At 34.5% G+C, this 14,277-nt stretch overlaps 1 protein-coding gene across 1 annotated transcript; it reads left to right on the top strand.

Annotated features, from left to right (window-relative positions):
* The first annotated feature begins 223 nt into the window (after positions 1–223).
* LOC128235902 (putative uncharacterized protein DDB_G0282133) lies at positions 224–13,516 on the top strand. Its single transcript, XM_052950690.1, has 4 exons — positions 224–820; positions 2,907–5,132; positions 7,984–11,148; positions 13,214–13,516. The coding sequence occupies exons 1-4, from the start codon at positions 224–226 to the stop codon at positions 13,514–13,516; spliced, it is 6,291 nt and encodes a 2,096-aa protein (XP_052806650.1).
* The last annotated feature ends 761 nt before the right edge of the window (positions 13,517–14,277 follow it).

Below are 14,277 nucleotides of genomic sequence, written 5' to 3'. Positions count from 1 at the left end.
GTTAAATTCGGCGCAATAAGTGCATAAATGTGAACAAATTGGAAATAATGACACAAAAAAATGCTATACATACAAGATAACTAAATATAGTAAACATTAACTACTAGTAACTTAATTCTGCTACTGGCATGAATATATTTTAACTGATACTAAAGACTTGCAACATGAACAGAAACCTAACTTGGATATGGCACTTTAAAGATATCAAATTGAAGGAATAACAATGAGTTCTGAAAAAGATATTTCAGACAAATTAAATTCTGGAGAACTGAATTCACTAGCTGAAATACTGAAAGTATGTCGCGACGGTGGTGTTCAAACGTCAAGTGATAAATCAAATTCTCCTAAATCCGAAAAACTTATAGATGAACACAACAAAGAAAATGTTGATAAACGGAAATTACATAGAAGTGATCAATTTGATGAAGAATCTGTTCAATTTCGAAGGCGAAGAAAGAGATCGGCAAAACTTAAAAGGAAGTCACTTGCAGACGTCATCGTGGTTTGTAGAGCGAACGGTAAGCAAATATTTAACGACGTAGCAAATGTCCCAGAGTCTGATAAAGCCAAAGTTGAAGAACTGAAGAGAGCTGGTTTAGATTTCACAGATCCAAAACGACATTATGTTGATGGAAAACATAGGGTCAGGTCCAAAACAAGCACGAATTCTTCGATCATCAGCACGCCTGTAAACAGTCGAACACCGCAGATGGGTACAAACTTTAAAGATGCACATGATCTGAACTCAGACAATAATGCGAAATTAGCAGAGACTGGCCAACTGCAGCAAAACCAAAATTCAAAAGTTTATGAAATGCAGGTACGTAAATTTTAATTATATTGCACCATAGACATATAATATAAGCATATTGATATGTGTCTTATATGCTTTCCGGTTAATCAGTGAAGTAAAAATTATATCTCACAGTTTCAAATTCTAAAAATATTTTTTTGAAATTTTTTACTGTTTAAAAGTTTTAGCCCGCTCTCAGTTCCAAATCAAACATGAGCGCGCACAAGGCTTGGACACAATTTCAACGACGTCGTGACTTAACGCTCGCATACATGCACACTTTATATCCTGTTAAGACATACCATTAAAAGAAAAGAAAAGTTGCTTGTATCAATGTATCTTGGACTCTTAAAGAGAATATTTTACTCGTGGCATTCGTTAAATAAAGTTCACTTGGCGATCACTCGGTGAAATATTATACGATCTTACAGTGAAACAAACAAATATCCTCTATGTATTGTCTGGTATAGGTAATATTTCGGATTCAAACTCCCAACCCTCCCGAATAGTATCTACAACGTTTGTACACCGAATTGTTTGATGCGTGGCTATTGCGCAGCGCAGATGTTTGCAAACAGTTATTGAACTATTAACCCTATGAAATCAGTGAATAACTATCATGACAGCTGTATATTATTAAACCAAAGGCAACATGGATAAAATGAATAGAAAACAAAATATGTTTAAAACATTTGTAGAAATATGTCAAGTTAATTATATTTAAGTATGCTACCTAATTAAGCTAATGAACTTGTTTCAATTCGGTTTCTTATCTAAAACAAAGTATATCATGATTTTCATGAAATGAACTTCCTTTTAAGCCTCCAAATTCTTAAAGGAGAGAAAACCACCCATTTTTTACATAAACAGAAATAGTTACCTTAGTTGTTATGAGGTGTTATCCTCTCCGTGTTTTTACGTTTCGAAAGATGCCACATGATTAAGTTGTGATATGAAAACATAATTACAGATTAAAAAAAATACTAGCGTTATTTAGCGCTTTTTCAACTGCTTAATTTGTGGCCAGGTAGCTGTCAATTGAAAAAAAAAAACGTTTATAAAAGCTGATATTTTTATCTGTACACATATCATATTATTTTTTTTAATTTTGATGAATTAAGTGAAATGAGTTTAAAAATAATATATTTTTTAAGTGGTATCAACCTCTATTGTGTCCCTTTTAACAGCCGGGTGAATGCGGTGGTTTTGTCTTCGCGCAAAATATAGAGAGGAATGCGCCTTACCTAGAGTCCCTGGGGTGCGGGAGAATTTTGCGGGGATTTTACCAACAGTTCGTCCCCGCAGGGCGGGGATTTTACCCGCGGTTGGCTTGACCGAAAGTCAAAGTCCCCGCTATTCCGGGGGGGGGGGGCGTGGTTACAATTGACTGGTGCATAAGTTGTAAACTTGTTATAACACCGTCATGCATTCAATGATTGCGTAAGCAAATTGAACTCGATCTGCAAACATCGCGCGCACTTTCATCCTGATCAAGTATTCAGTGTTTCAAGTTAAATTGACAATATAGGCAATACATATTCCATTTAACATCAAAGAAATGTTCACAAATTGTATCGGTGAAAGAACCCCCAATACTTTCGTCAAGTACATACCATAAAAAATTAAATATTTCGTGAATTACGTCATATATGACTACAAAGCAACTGCATAAAATTCATTCTGAACAATATTGGATGAACTTTAGATTTCTCCACGTGCATTTAGCAATCATTACTTCGATACATGAGTTAAAAACATATCTAATCTAGCTTGTCTCTACAAATACAAATCTGATACTTCACTAAATTTATCAATAAAGTATCAAAAGCCATACATTGATTTGGCAAAATTATTCTGGGAAGATCGGTATGACTTTATTTGTTATAGAGATACATTTACACTTTCATTTACGGAGAAGGCAAAGCTTTTAACATTTTAAGCTGTATGTTTTATTAGTAAGCTTCTAAATATCATAATAAATGTAAACAATTTAATAAAGCATTAAATTTAAAAGCATTAAATTTTAGCATTATTCATTAAAATTTGGTATGCACGAGATGAATTAAGCAAACAACGACACAGTTTAAGTTCCAGCATAAATCCTACTTTTCAGACAAGTTCAAAAGGTGTGTCGTCTGAAGAATGGATGCAAATGCGCCTGCGCAGGCGTTCGAGAAGAAACCAAAGCACCAAACTCGCGCTGGAAGAAGTGATTAACCAAGACCGAAACAATCTCGCTAACTCCGGGGGAAGTAGCATGGCAACAAGCTTTGAAATAGATGGGTCACCAAATTTAAGCGAAGAGATTCAAAACAATCAGCAATCATCGCCGACAAAAGAGGCAATGGACAACGGAAATCAAAACATTAAAGAAACATCAGGTAAACAACGGCTTTCGAGGCCTTCAAGCGAAAAAGCAATCAATGAAAGTAAGGGTAATTCCAACAGCCCCAATGCCAAAATGGAAGCTGAAAGTGTCAAACGGAATCATGCGATGGAGGGAACAACAATGGAAAGTAAGGGTAATTCCAACAGCCCCAATGCCAAAATGGAAGCTGAAAGTGTCAAACGGAATCATGCGATGGAGGGAACAACAATGGAAAGTAAGGGTAATTCCAACAGCCCCAATGCCAAAATGGAAGCTGAAAGTGGCAAACGGAATCATGCGATGGAGGGAACAACAATGGAAAGTAAGGGTAATTCCAACAGCCCCAATGCCAAAATGGAAGCTGAAAGTGTCAAACGGAATCATGCGATGGAGGGAACAACAATGGAAAGTAAGGGTAATTCCAACAGCCCCAATGCCAAAATGGAAGCTGAAAGTGGCAAACGGAATCATGCGATGGAGGGAACAACAATGGAAAGTAAAACGGAGATTAATGGGAAACGTACTGCATTGGAAAATACAACAGATACAAATGACGTGACAAATAATAAGCTACAAGTTCAAACCCCTATAATTGAAGAAAACTCAGAAGATAGCGCAAATAAAATGAAAGCAGATACAACGCAGAATGGCGATACAACAGTTTCGAGCTTGACATATATCGAGCCACCCGATAAACATGAGTACCTAGATGTAGATGACCTTCTGAAGTCAGAAAATATCTGTATTTTAGATGAAAATACCAATCAAATACCAAAAAGTAAACAAGATGCTGATGAAGGTCATACTTTGCATAACGGCACTGTAGCTAATGATGTTGAGAAAAATAAAAACGAATCACAAAATGAAAACCTTGTCATTGAAAAACTTACATTAACAGAAGGAAAGTCTACACTCGTTCTGTACAATGTAAGACCTAAAACAGCAAATGACATTGAAGAAAAAGAAAAAGATAATGAACCTAAGAAAGCACAAGACGATAATTCCAACGTGGCACATGAGGAAATTAACAACGAAGCGCCTTTGTATATTGAAAGTGTTGCAAATATAAAGACATGTGATACACCAGTGACTAATAAGATCATGATAGATGCACGACCCGCAGTTGATACACTTGATATATCTGTTTCCCCATGTTTAGAAGAAAAGAGTAAAAAGGAGCAAATTAGTGAAAACGAAAACGTTGACGAAAAAAACGGTAAGAAAGAGCGCAAGTTTTTGAATATATCGGATGAAAAGGGTGTGATAGAGGAAGTACTTGGTAGCAACGCTGATCGAAATACCGCCGATAACTGTGAAAGTACAATCTCCGGCCATGGGGATGAAGCTAAAAGCCCTAATTCAAACACTGAAGACAACAAAGTAAATAAGATAATACACAGCCCGAAAATGGCAAACAGCGCAGCTAAAAATCCTGTAGACGAAAACGAAAGAATGTCGTCAACTGATATTATTGGCGAAAGTGAAAATACGAAGACACTTTTAAGTCTGAATAACTCTCCATTCCGTCAGTCTCCAGATCGAATTACTAATGACAGCGAGAAATCTAGCAATTCCTCATATCGTGCAGATGATCAGAGTACGACATCTCGTGATAGGTCGATAAATAGCAAAGGCACAATGGACAGACGAAATGATACAAAAACACCTAAATCTTTGTTAGTTTCAGTTCAAGATAAAACGGATAGCATCGCTGACGTGAAAAAATGCACAAACCAAAAACAATTATTAGAAACCGGATTAAACATGAATGGTAGTAAGGACTTGAAAGGCACATCGCCCGATCGGCACATTTTGAGGCAACGAAGAGATACACTTGACAGTAATAGTTTGAAATCTGTAAGTATATGTGTTGGAGAAGATAAGAACTCAAAGAAATCCACGCCCACTAAGCAACACACACTGCACGAATACATCAAAATCAGAAAACATGGAAAGGATGGCAGTCGAACAGTAAGTAAATAAAGTTAAAATTAAATAAAATGAGTGTGAGTAATGATAAACTGAATTAGCAATGAACAGGTTTTTCAAATCATTACCGAGAAAAAAACAATGGTCTACTGTTAGGAGGTGCATATTATCATTTGAATAATAGAACTCGAACAATAGTTTACCTGTACACTTTTATAAATCTTACGCAAAGACTTCGTACCACTAAGACTGGTATTCAATGTGCAGGCTTAACGCATACTCAGTCTGCGTTCGTTAAAAACTACAAGTTGAACATTTTTAGGTCCATTCCATTTGTCCTTCTCCGAAGGAAAATGTAGCCAAATTAATTTACAAAAACATCTTGTGATCAATTGCGAAAAAGAAGTCCCAATCATTCGTTTCAATAAAAGATTATGAAACCCAACATGAGGAAATTTTCAAACACAATGTCTGATTTTATTTTTTTTATACCGCAAATATGAGTCATTTTAAATATGGAAGGAACTTTATCAATTTTGTTTGTTTGCTACGTTAAAAATGCATTTGCAATTTCAACTGCTTTATAACGATGTCGTTGACATCCTCCCATTGACGTTGGTACTTTTATTTCCGCCTTTGATTCAATTCCTGTCTCCGTTACAGGCAACAACACATCCGTTGTTTCAACATCCGTCTCAGTAACGACCATTTTCGTCGTCCTTGTTTCCAGTTTCTATCTTTCGCATCGCAAAAATATATTCACTCTACGTCATTATTTCAGATACCGTCTAAGAAAACTATCATTCTTGTCTTTTTTCTTATTCCGCCGTTGGTGTTCACACTTCTTTCCCCATTGTTACCAATGTCATCGTCACATTCGTCACAGTTGGTTGCTCTCCCGTCATTGTTTTTAGTGCCGTTGCCTTAACTACAATTTTTCGTATTGGTATTTGACGCTACCGGTCTCATTGTTGCAATCCGTCGACGTCATTACTAATTCTTTGTCAATGTTTAAGGAATTTGTTTTGTTAATTTATTTCGTTTAACCGTCATAAAAATTCGCATTTTATTTTTTTGCAATATCAATTTCGCTCTAAAAAAAACCCGTATTAGTTATGTTCACATTCATCCCTTGCAAACATTTGGCACACGACTAAATGAAAATGAGGTGAATAAAAACAAAAAACGTGTCATTTAACCAACATTTTGTCCGTCTAATCCCCCTCCTCCCTAAACATTTTATTGTTCAATATGAATATTTTTCATCATAAAGGTAGCCTTTATAAGATTAAATAACAAACACATTTTAGTGTTTGTCTGTGAAAAAAATAAATCGCGACTATCGACAAAAAATACATTTATAAGTTTTAGACGATATCTCCATTAAGACGACAATTTGTATTTCCTTCCGAGGACACACTATGGCTTCAGTTTAGGGAAAAGGATGCGAAACAAAGTTGCAAACTGTAAATGCGGAATACGTGCAGGTGGAATACCAGCCTATTGCTTATTTTGATACATGTATGATCCAACGTATATCATGAAAGAATTTGCAAAATAACCAATATATAACTCTTTGGATAAAACAACACTGAAAGATAAGGGATTTTGCAGACGTATATACTGTATATACGGTTGAAAGTATGTGCATACAGTTTGCAAGAAATAGATGAACTATTTCAATAAAAATAATGTTTCCTTTATATTCACTATTTACTTGAAAAGTCACGGCAGTACATATGCACCAGCATAATTTCGGGAGTACCAAGCTAGGAACGAGCAGCAAAGAGATGTGTTCTCTGTTTTCAAAATAAAACATTGTTTCGGGGTGCTTTTTTGTTAATACTTTCTAGCGGAATAAAAAAAAAATATCTTTGTATTTGTATATCGATACATAGTTAGTTATAACCCAATTTTTGGTACATTCTGACACATCTATCAATTAAAATTGACATGAGATCTTACGATATTTAAAGCGTTTTACGGCAAATGTTTTTTTTGGGATGAAGTTACTTTCTCAAATCGATACATTATCTATTCAGTTATGTATTTTCGATTATCGCAATCACTGTTCTTTATTGGCCATATGTTGTTGTAACATCCTAGTGCATTAATATTTAATAGATTCATTATGGTTTTACAAAACACAAATCGCAATTTGAGATATACCAATTATCGTTTCAAATGAAAAAAAATATATTGATGAAACGGAAATCTTCTCTAAGTTGTGTTTGACGTTACTCTCATCAAATATTAACAGCTCACGCACCAACCCAATAAATGAAATCGCTAAACATTTACAAAAAAACGCACACTTGTTTTTATTTTGCTAAAACAACTGCATTATCAAACTAAAATAATGAGATTGAATACAATGTTTTTTTGAATATATCTAAAATTCAATTAAACAAAAAATACCCGACGTTTATCATAAACGTTATAGAAACGAGATACGGAACACTTCGCATTTTACTGTCCGTTCCAAGGCGGTACCTAACAATCCTTGATAAACATACCTAGTTTATATATATATATATATATAGTATGTATGCACTGTGCTACTTGTGGGGTTTTGTGCTGTTATTCCATGTTTCTTGTTTGTGACTTTATGTTCTATGTCTTTGGCGTTTACCCAGTGCCATTAATACGGGTTTATGTTTAAACGTTTTGCTACTGAGCTTGTTTTTGTAGCTTTTCGCATAAATATCAAAACTGTAAATATTAACGTTGTTTCTTGGTATAAGGTACCAAAGAAATACAAAATGTAGAGTTCACAAACAGACCACACACGCATCAAAACAGCTATATCAATAAAACTAGATCATTCTCAAATTATTATAAAACACAACTTGCATTTACAAATTGACGTTACCTTATATTTCTTTGTTTTTAGAATTCCACTTCCTCATCCCTAAAGTCTGAATTACAAGGCCTAAGCCCTGAAGCAAGGACGGTGTTTATGGCAGAGAAACTAAAGCAAAGTCATAGGGAGGAAGTAAAGAGTCAAGATACATTCATCGAGGAACTGGCGGGAACAAGAACACAAATATGGCAAATTTACTCCGATATACTAAATACAGATGATACAAACCATACTGATAATGATTCATCACCTCGTCTCGATCAAGAAAGAAATAGCCACGAATCAAAACAAATTCAAACTCCACCATACAATCACCAAATTTCACTGGAAGATGTGAAACCAGGAGCTACAAACAAAAGAATGAAAGAAGAAACTACAAATGAAACCGTAAGTCCGGAAAAAATGAAACAGGAAAGAAAGATTGATCAGACAGCAAATGATGCGACGGATCGTCACAGAAACATGCAAACTACAGTAGAATCTATTGAATCTAAAATATCCATGCAAAACAATAAAAACAATGAAAATAACGAAGAAAATGAAACACGAGAAAAACCGAATAATCTCGATAAAGAAGGCATCCCTACCTTGGCTAATATGAGGCATATATCTAGAATAAATGAAACACAGAAATTAGAAAATGTTGGGGTTGAAATTGAAAAAGATGTATATACACTTAAGAAAGATGGACACGATCATGAAAACACAAACGAAACACAAAGACCTTCTTTTACTCAACAACATTTGGGAGAAGATGCCGAACCCGAAACACCAATAGAGATGACTAACCAATTTAAAGAAAATTGTAAGGAGCATGAACAATTTAAAGCACAGGAAATGTCGAGCCCGTCTGGAAAAAAACGAAAAAACGAGAAAAATAATATAGAACAAGCAAAACAAGCAGACGAAATGAACGCTAATGCACCAAACGACTGTCCAATGATAAGAGCACCACAAGAACATCAAAATTTAGCAGTGGAACATAGAGACATGATGGAATTAACGGAAACGTCAAATAACAAGTCTAGTCCGACAAAAGATACAAATGAGATGGGACGTTCCAACGAAGTAAAGCGAACAAGTCCAACAAAGAACATTGAAAGACATAATGCTCCTCGTACATCAACTCCACTTGATACGGAAACACCGGGAGATACAGATATAGAAAAATACAAAGACACGCACCATGCAACACAAAATGCCCGCAATGAAAACAATAGTGTAGAAATGCTAAAGGATGGGTCGCGCACAGATGAACAATTAGTCAAGAACAGAAATTTAATTATGCATGCTTATACATATAAAGAAAACAATTTAAAACCAGTGACAGCAGAAAAAAAGAAAAGCATAATTCCCCAAAACGACCAAGCAGAGACGGAGAACAATCAAAATGTAGAACAAAAACACAGAACAAATATTGAGAAAGACTATACGTGTCAAAACAATGAGCTACATCCGAAGTCGCCCACTACTGAAAATGGAAATGATAAACAGTTACGAACACAAATATCAAGTCCCGAACAAGAAGAAACACACTTAAATACGAGTGAAAACAGTGCTGTTATTGATGCTAGGCAAGACAACCAGACGGCTGAACATAATGACGATGTTCTAGAAAATGAGAACAATGAACAGACTGATGAACACATAAATGCCGTCAATACCGCAGGTCGAGAAATATGTTCAACGTCAAATGGTAATGATATGACAGTTATAAACAAAGAATCAAACGAACAGGATTCCAAAACAGATAGACCAACGAAAATACATCAACACCACAAGCATACTGATAATAGTAATGCACACAAAAAAGAATCTAAGAAACCGTTAGAAATCGATAGAACACAATTGATTCGAAAGGAAAAATCTGAAAAATGTTCGAAGGTCAAACCTTCGAAAATGATTTCAGACAAAACAGTGTTAGACAAAGAACAAAGCAGTAAAAACAATCAATCGAAAAGTGAAAAAGAAAATCGAAGTTGTGATCGAAAACCTACTGATATGAATCCTTATAAATATAAGGTTAAAGCAATCAAGAAAGGTGCACATACTAAACTGGACAATACATGGGACCCCTCGCATCCCTTATTTACAAAAATACAAAACAGGTTTAAGAGTGATTCGAAGATTCCAGATTCAACACAAATCTCTAGAGAACTTAAGCGTATGAGACAATCGCGCGACACACCCACGATTCGTCTAAATAACGAACTCTATGCGCATTTGTCTGAAAGCAATATTGATTTGGAAAATATAATACTGAATAGAAGGAACATTCAAAAACATTCAATAAAAGAATCTAAAAACGAATCGCGAACAAAGAAACTCTATTTACAAACTGGTAAGACGTTGACAAAAAAGAACCCCTCTGAGTTCAGAGCAGACGATTCTGACATGACTCCAAGAAACGCACTACCAACTGTTTCTAACCGAACTAAATCTAAAGAATGTGATAGTGATTACGAAACAGATCTTGGTGAAGGATATTCTGGAAACTCTGATCACACAGGGCGGACAGAACGTTTGGAATTGAGAAGTGAAGTACAGGCGGAACGGCAAGAAAGTAATCGTATTGAGAACCGAGAATCATATGACACAGATTCTAAAACCTCTGAAACTCCTGAGGGAAAAGGGTACAGATTGCGAACTTACAGGCAGACGAAACAGCCTATCGGTGAGAAAATATTCACAGCCGGTCAACTTTCGCCAAAGATATTTAGGAAAAGGAAACAATCACTTGAGTCCAATACACCTTATGACTCTGACATCTCGGAATCTGAAAGGATAAATCGTGTTTCAATGGCACAATCAGATCTGAGTAACATATCGTCTTACAGAGAAAAAAGGCATTCGAAACAGCGGAAACCAAAAGCTATGGGCGCGTATGAAATCAATATCGATGAAAAACAAAAACGCACCCAAAAGCGTTGTAGTCATGAACAAAAGAATGGTCGACAAAATGGTAAATCTTTGGAAAGAAGAACGAAATATAGCAATGAAAATCATAATGACTGTCCCATAAAAACAGAAAAGGAGGACGGTAAAGATTCCGCAGCTTTGTCAAACTCCGAAACAGTCCCAATAAGTAAAGGTGGGGGCTATATTGCAAATAAACAAAACGAATCAAGCATGAGTATTGCTGTACAAACTGTTCAGTCAAGGAAAAAGTTCTACGAAGCTGAACCAAATAAAAAGGTACGTGGTTGGTTGTAAGTAAATGTTGATATTTGTAACTAAACACTTAGAGGCAAAGCTCCCTGATAGTTGGCTTCCTTTTATAACAAATGAAAGCAGTATGTGCATAGTGTACACTGTTCATGTACACAAGTTCCATGCTAATAATTGTGGCACACTTCGATGAGTCCTCAGATCAAATATATTTTAGATAAAAGTCGTTGGCAATAGGCTGTGACCATCGATTAATAAAAATATATTTGTACTACGAGGGAGTAATTGAAGGGATCTGTACCTTTAAGATAGATTAGTTCTAATGTGCTGGACTATAGAAATGATTATTTTAGATGTTCAGTTTAAAGTATAATTATGTTACCGTCTGTGTTTTAATTATGATTATTTTTGTTTCCAACAAAACCATTCCATCTGTGTGCGTATATTTAGAACAGTCATTCTGTGTACATTTAGTTAAGTAGTGTAATAGTATTTTTGTACAGGATTTTTTGTCTGTGTTTGTTTTCTGTAGTTGCCTTTCTGTTTCGTTAGAAAACACAAACTCACACAAGCAACACACATGGAGGTGATTACATTAATCACATTAGAAGTAAACACTACAAGGGTAAATAATGTGCACTATGTATATTGTACTTCATGGAAGATGAGAGTCACTTTTTCTATTAACATGGAAAATGGGACTTCCTATTTATATGAATATTGTGCTTCGTGGAATATGGGATACATTTGCTATTTACAAGTACATTTTTAAAATTAAATATTGTATTTTGTGGAATTTTGGATTTTACCATTACATAAATATTGTTTTTTATGGAAAATGTTATATATAATTTTTTTTATAAAAAATTGTTTTACTATTTATATGAATATTTTACTTCATGAAAAATTGGATTACTATTTACCGTATATGAATTTGCTTTTCCATGGTAACTGATTTACCATTGATAGGAATGTTATTTCCAGTGGAAGATTGTATTTACTATTAATATGAATATTTTGCTCCATATATTAAGAGATGTTCATTCATGGAAAACATGTTTTACCTCAATAATTTTTAAGCTTTAGTTTAGTTTATTCACAATACATACAGACATCAAGTCCATAAGTATACATATATTAAAATAATGCATTCACAAGTAGACAAGAAATCAAAACACAATTCGTTATATTAAATCTAAGAGAAAAGTCATTAAACATATTACAAATCAAGGTATCTATATAGATAAATATAGATTTTTACAAGTCTTGTAAGAAAGTGTGCAACAGCGAGATGACAGCGTACATTAGTAAAGATTGTTATATATGTGTACATATATAATATATTCATAATAATTAACGTATTTCTTAATTTGGAAACATAATGATATACATAAGATTGCATTTTATTGTGCGGATAAATATAATGGATTGTGGAGTATTAAAAAAATACTATTATATATAAATAGTGTTATTGCTGTTAACCTAATGGAATATATGATTTCCTAATTCTCTGAATTAGTTCATGAACAATGGAAATTACTCTTTATTTGAAATATGAATGTTGTTTGAAGGCAAATGGGATTACCGAATAGGCAGTAGAGTCTAGGATGTGGGACTCGCTATTTAAAAGGAATATTATGTGGAATACGGGATTAACTAATTCTCTGTACCTTGTGTATCATAGAATTTTTTACTTTAAAATAAATATTGTACCTATGAAGGGGGCGTTTCACATTGTTTTTCAGTGTATATAGGATATCTTCTATTGCATCATTTTCGAAACGGGCCAGACGAGAAAAGCATTGCTTTTTGTTTAAATCCCGTTTCCTTGAAATGACGTTCTCTATTTTAGTTGTTCATGACTTTTTCTCTAATACAATTATAGTTTTACTAAGTCACTTGTTACGAAGTGCTCATTGTTTTGAGTATTTTATTCTAAATCGTGTATTAAATAATGTATAAACTTCAAAAAAGTAAAATGGCCGATAACAAAAACAAACTGTCTAGTTGTAAAGCCCAAAGACTGCATTTTAATTTGACTGAGTATGCTGGGTTCTACAATGTACTAACGAATGATATTTATTGGTTTCAGGAATTCACAAGAGGGCATAGAATCATGAAACTTTTCCATGAAATACAGACGATAAGACAATCTAAGGAGAGTTGCGTCAGTGCGTCTAATGACGTCATAGATGAGGGAGCATCCGGTTTTATTTTGATCAACTACGACGAAACACTGACAAAAACAATGTCGAGGCATCAGACTAACAAGGCGCTGAACAAATTCCTTTTTGATGAGGAAAATTACACTGGGAACCAGTCGAAAGTTACCAGCTTCAGAAGGAAAATGAGAGCTCTTAACGCGCTGAGACAAAGGGTACACGCGAAATTTTAATCCCATTATTGAAAAATTCATCTCTTTTTGATGTACAGAATTATAATGCATATAGGTTATATGTAAAGTCGGTAGGTTCTTATATCAGATAGAGCCATATGGAATATACTATAGTGTGCATGTCTTTTGGTGTTTCATGCTTTACTGTAATATAATGCATAAAGGTTATATGTAAAGTCGGTAGGTACTTATATGAGGTAGCGCCAAACGGAAAGTACTATATAGTGCATCTGCTGTGATTTTGTTGTTGTTTTTTGGAAAATACTTGAATATTGTGCGTGTACACTTTTCACTCGTTATCAGTGTCTTGATATCACAATTACTTACACAACTGTTGTATATATTCTTACAATTGTTTCTTTTGTAAATTGCAGTATTTAAACAATGTTTTCATGTTATCGTTAGATTGTATGTCTCTATCACGATTTGGCGAAATTAACATGCGAGAATAATGTGGCTACTTGCTCTAGTGTTTGAAAATTAATTTAGCGAAACATGATAATTGTCTACTATTTGTTAAACAAAGCACGTTCACTTTGCAATTTTGTGCTGACTACAATATCATCTTATACAGCCCAAACTAAACATTTCAGATCTTTTCAACGGGGCTAATATTGATTTTGATATAATGGGCAAAAGTCTTGTCCGGTCTACAAAAAACTACAATATCCAAAAGTCTTGCCCGGTCTACAAAAACTACAATATCTGTTGTTTTTTATATCGCACACTCATAAATTTGGTATCGATGGAAAGAGGACATT

The sequence above is a fragment of the Mya arenaria genome, chromosome 5 (genome assembly GCF_026914265.1).
Source record: "Mya arenaria isolate MELC-2E11 chromosome 5, ASM2691426v1".
Lineage (NCBI taxonomy): Eukaryota > Metazoa > Mollusca > Bivalvia > Myida > Myidae > Mya > Mya arenaria.
Note: the sequence above shows the minus strand (reverse complement) of the source record. Positions and strands in the feature narration are given on the sequence as shown.

Bases quoted from the DNA above. Each gene is read 5' to 3' on its own strand.
- LOC128235902 (XM_052950690.1), top strand. From the start codon at position 224: ATGAGTTCTGAAAAAGATATTTCAGACAAATTAAATTCTGGAGAACTG. The intron at 821-2,906 runs GTACGTAAATTT...CCTACTTTTCAG, and splicing joins CAAAAGTTTATGAAATGCAG to ACAAGTTCAAAAGGTGTGTC. The intron at 5,133-7,983 runs GTAAGTAAATAA...CTTTGTTTTTAG, and splicing joins GAAAGGATGGCAGTCGAACA to AATTCCACTTCCTCATCCCT.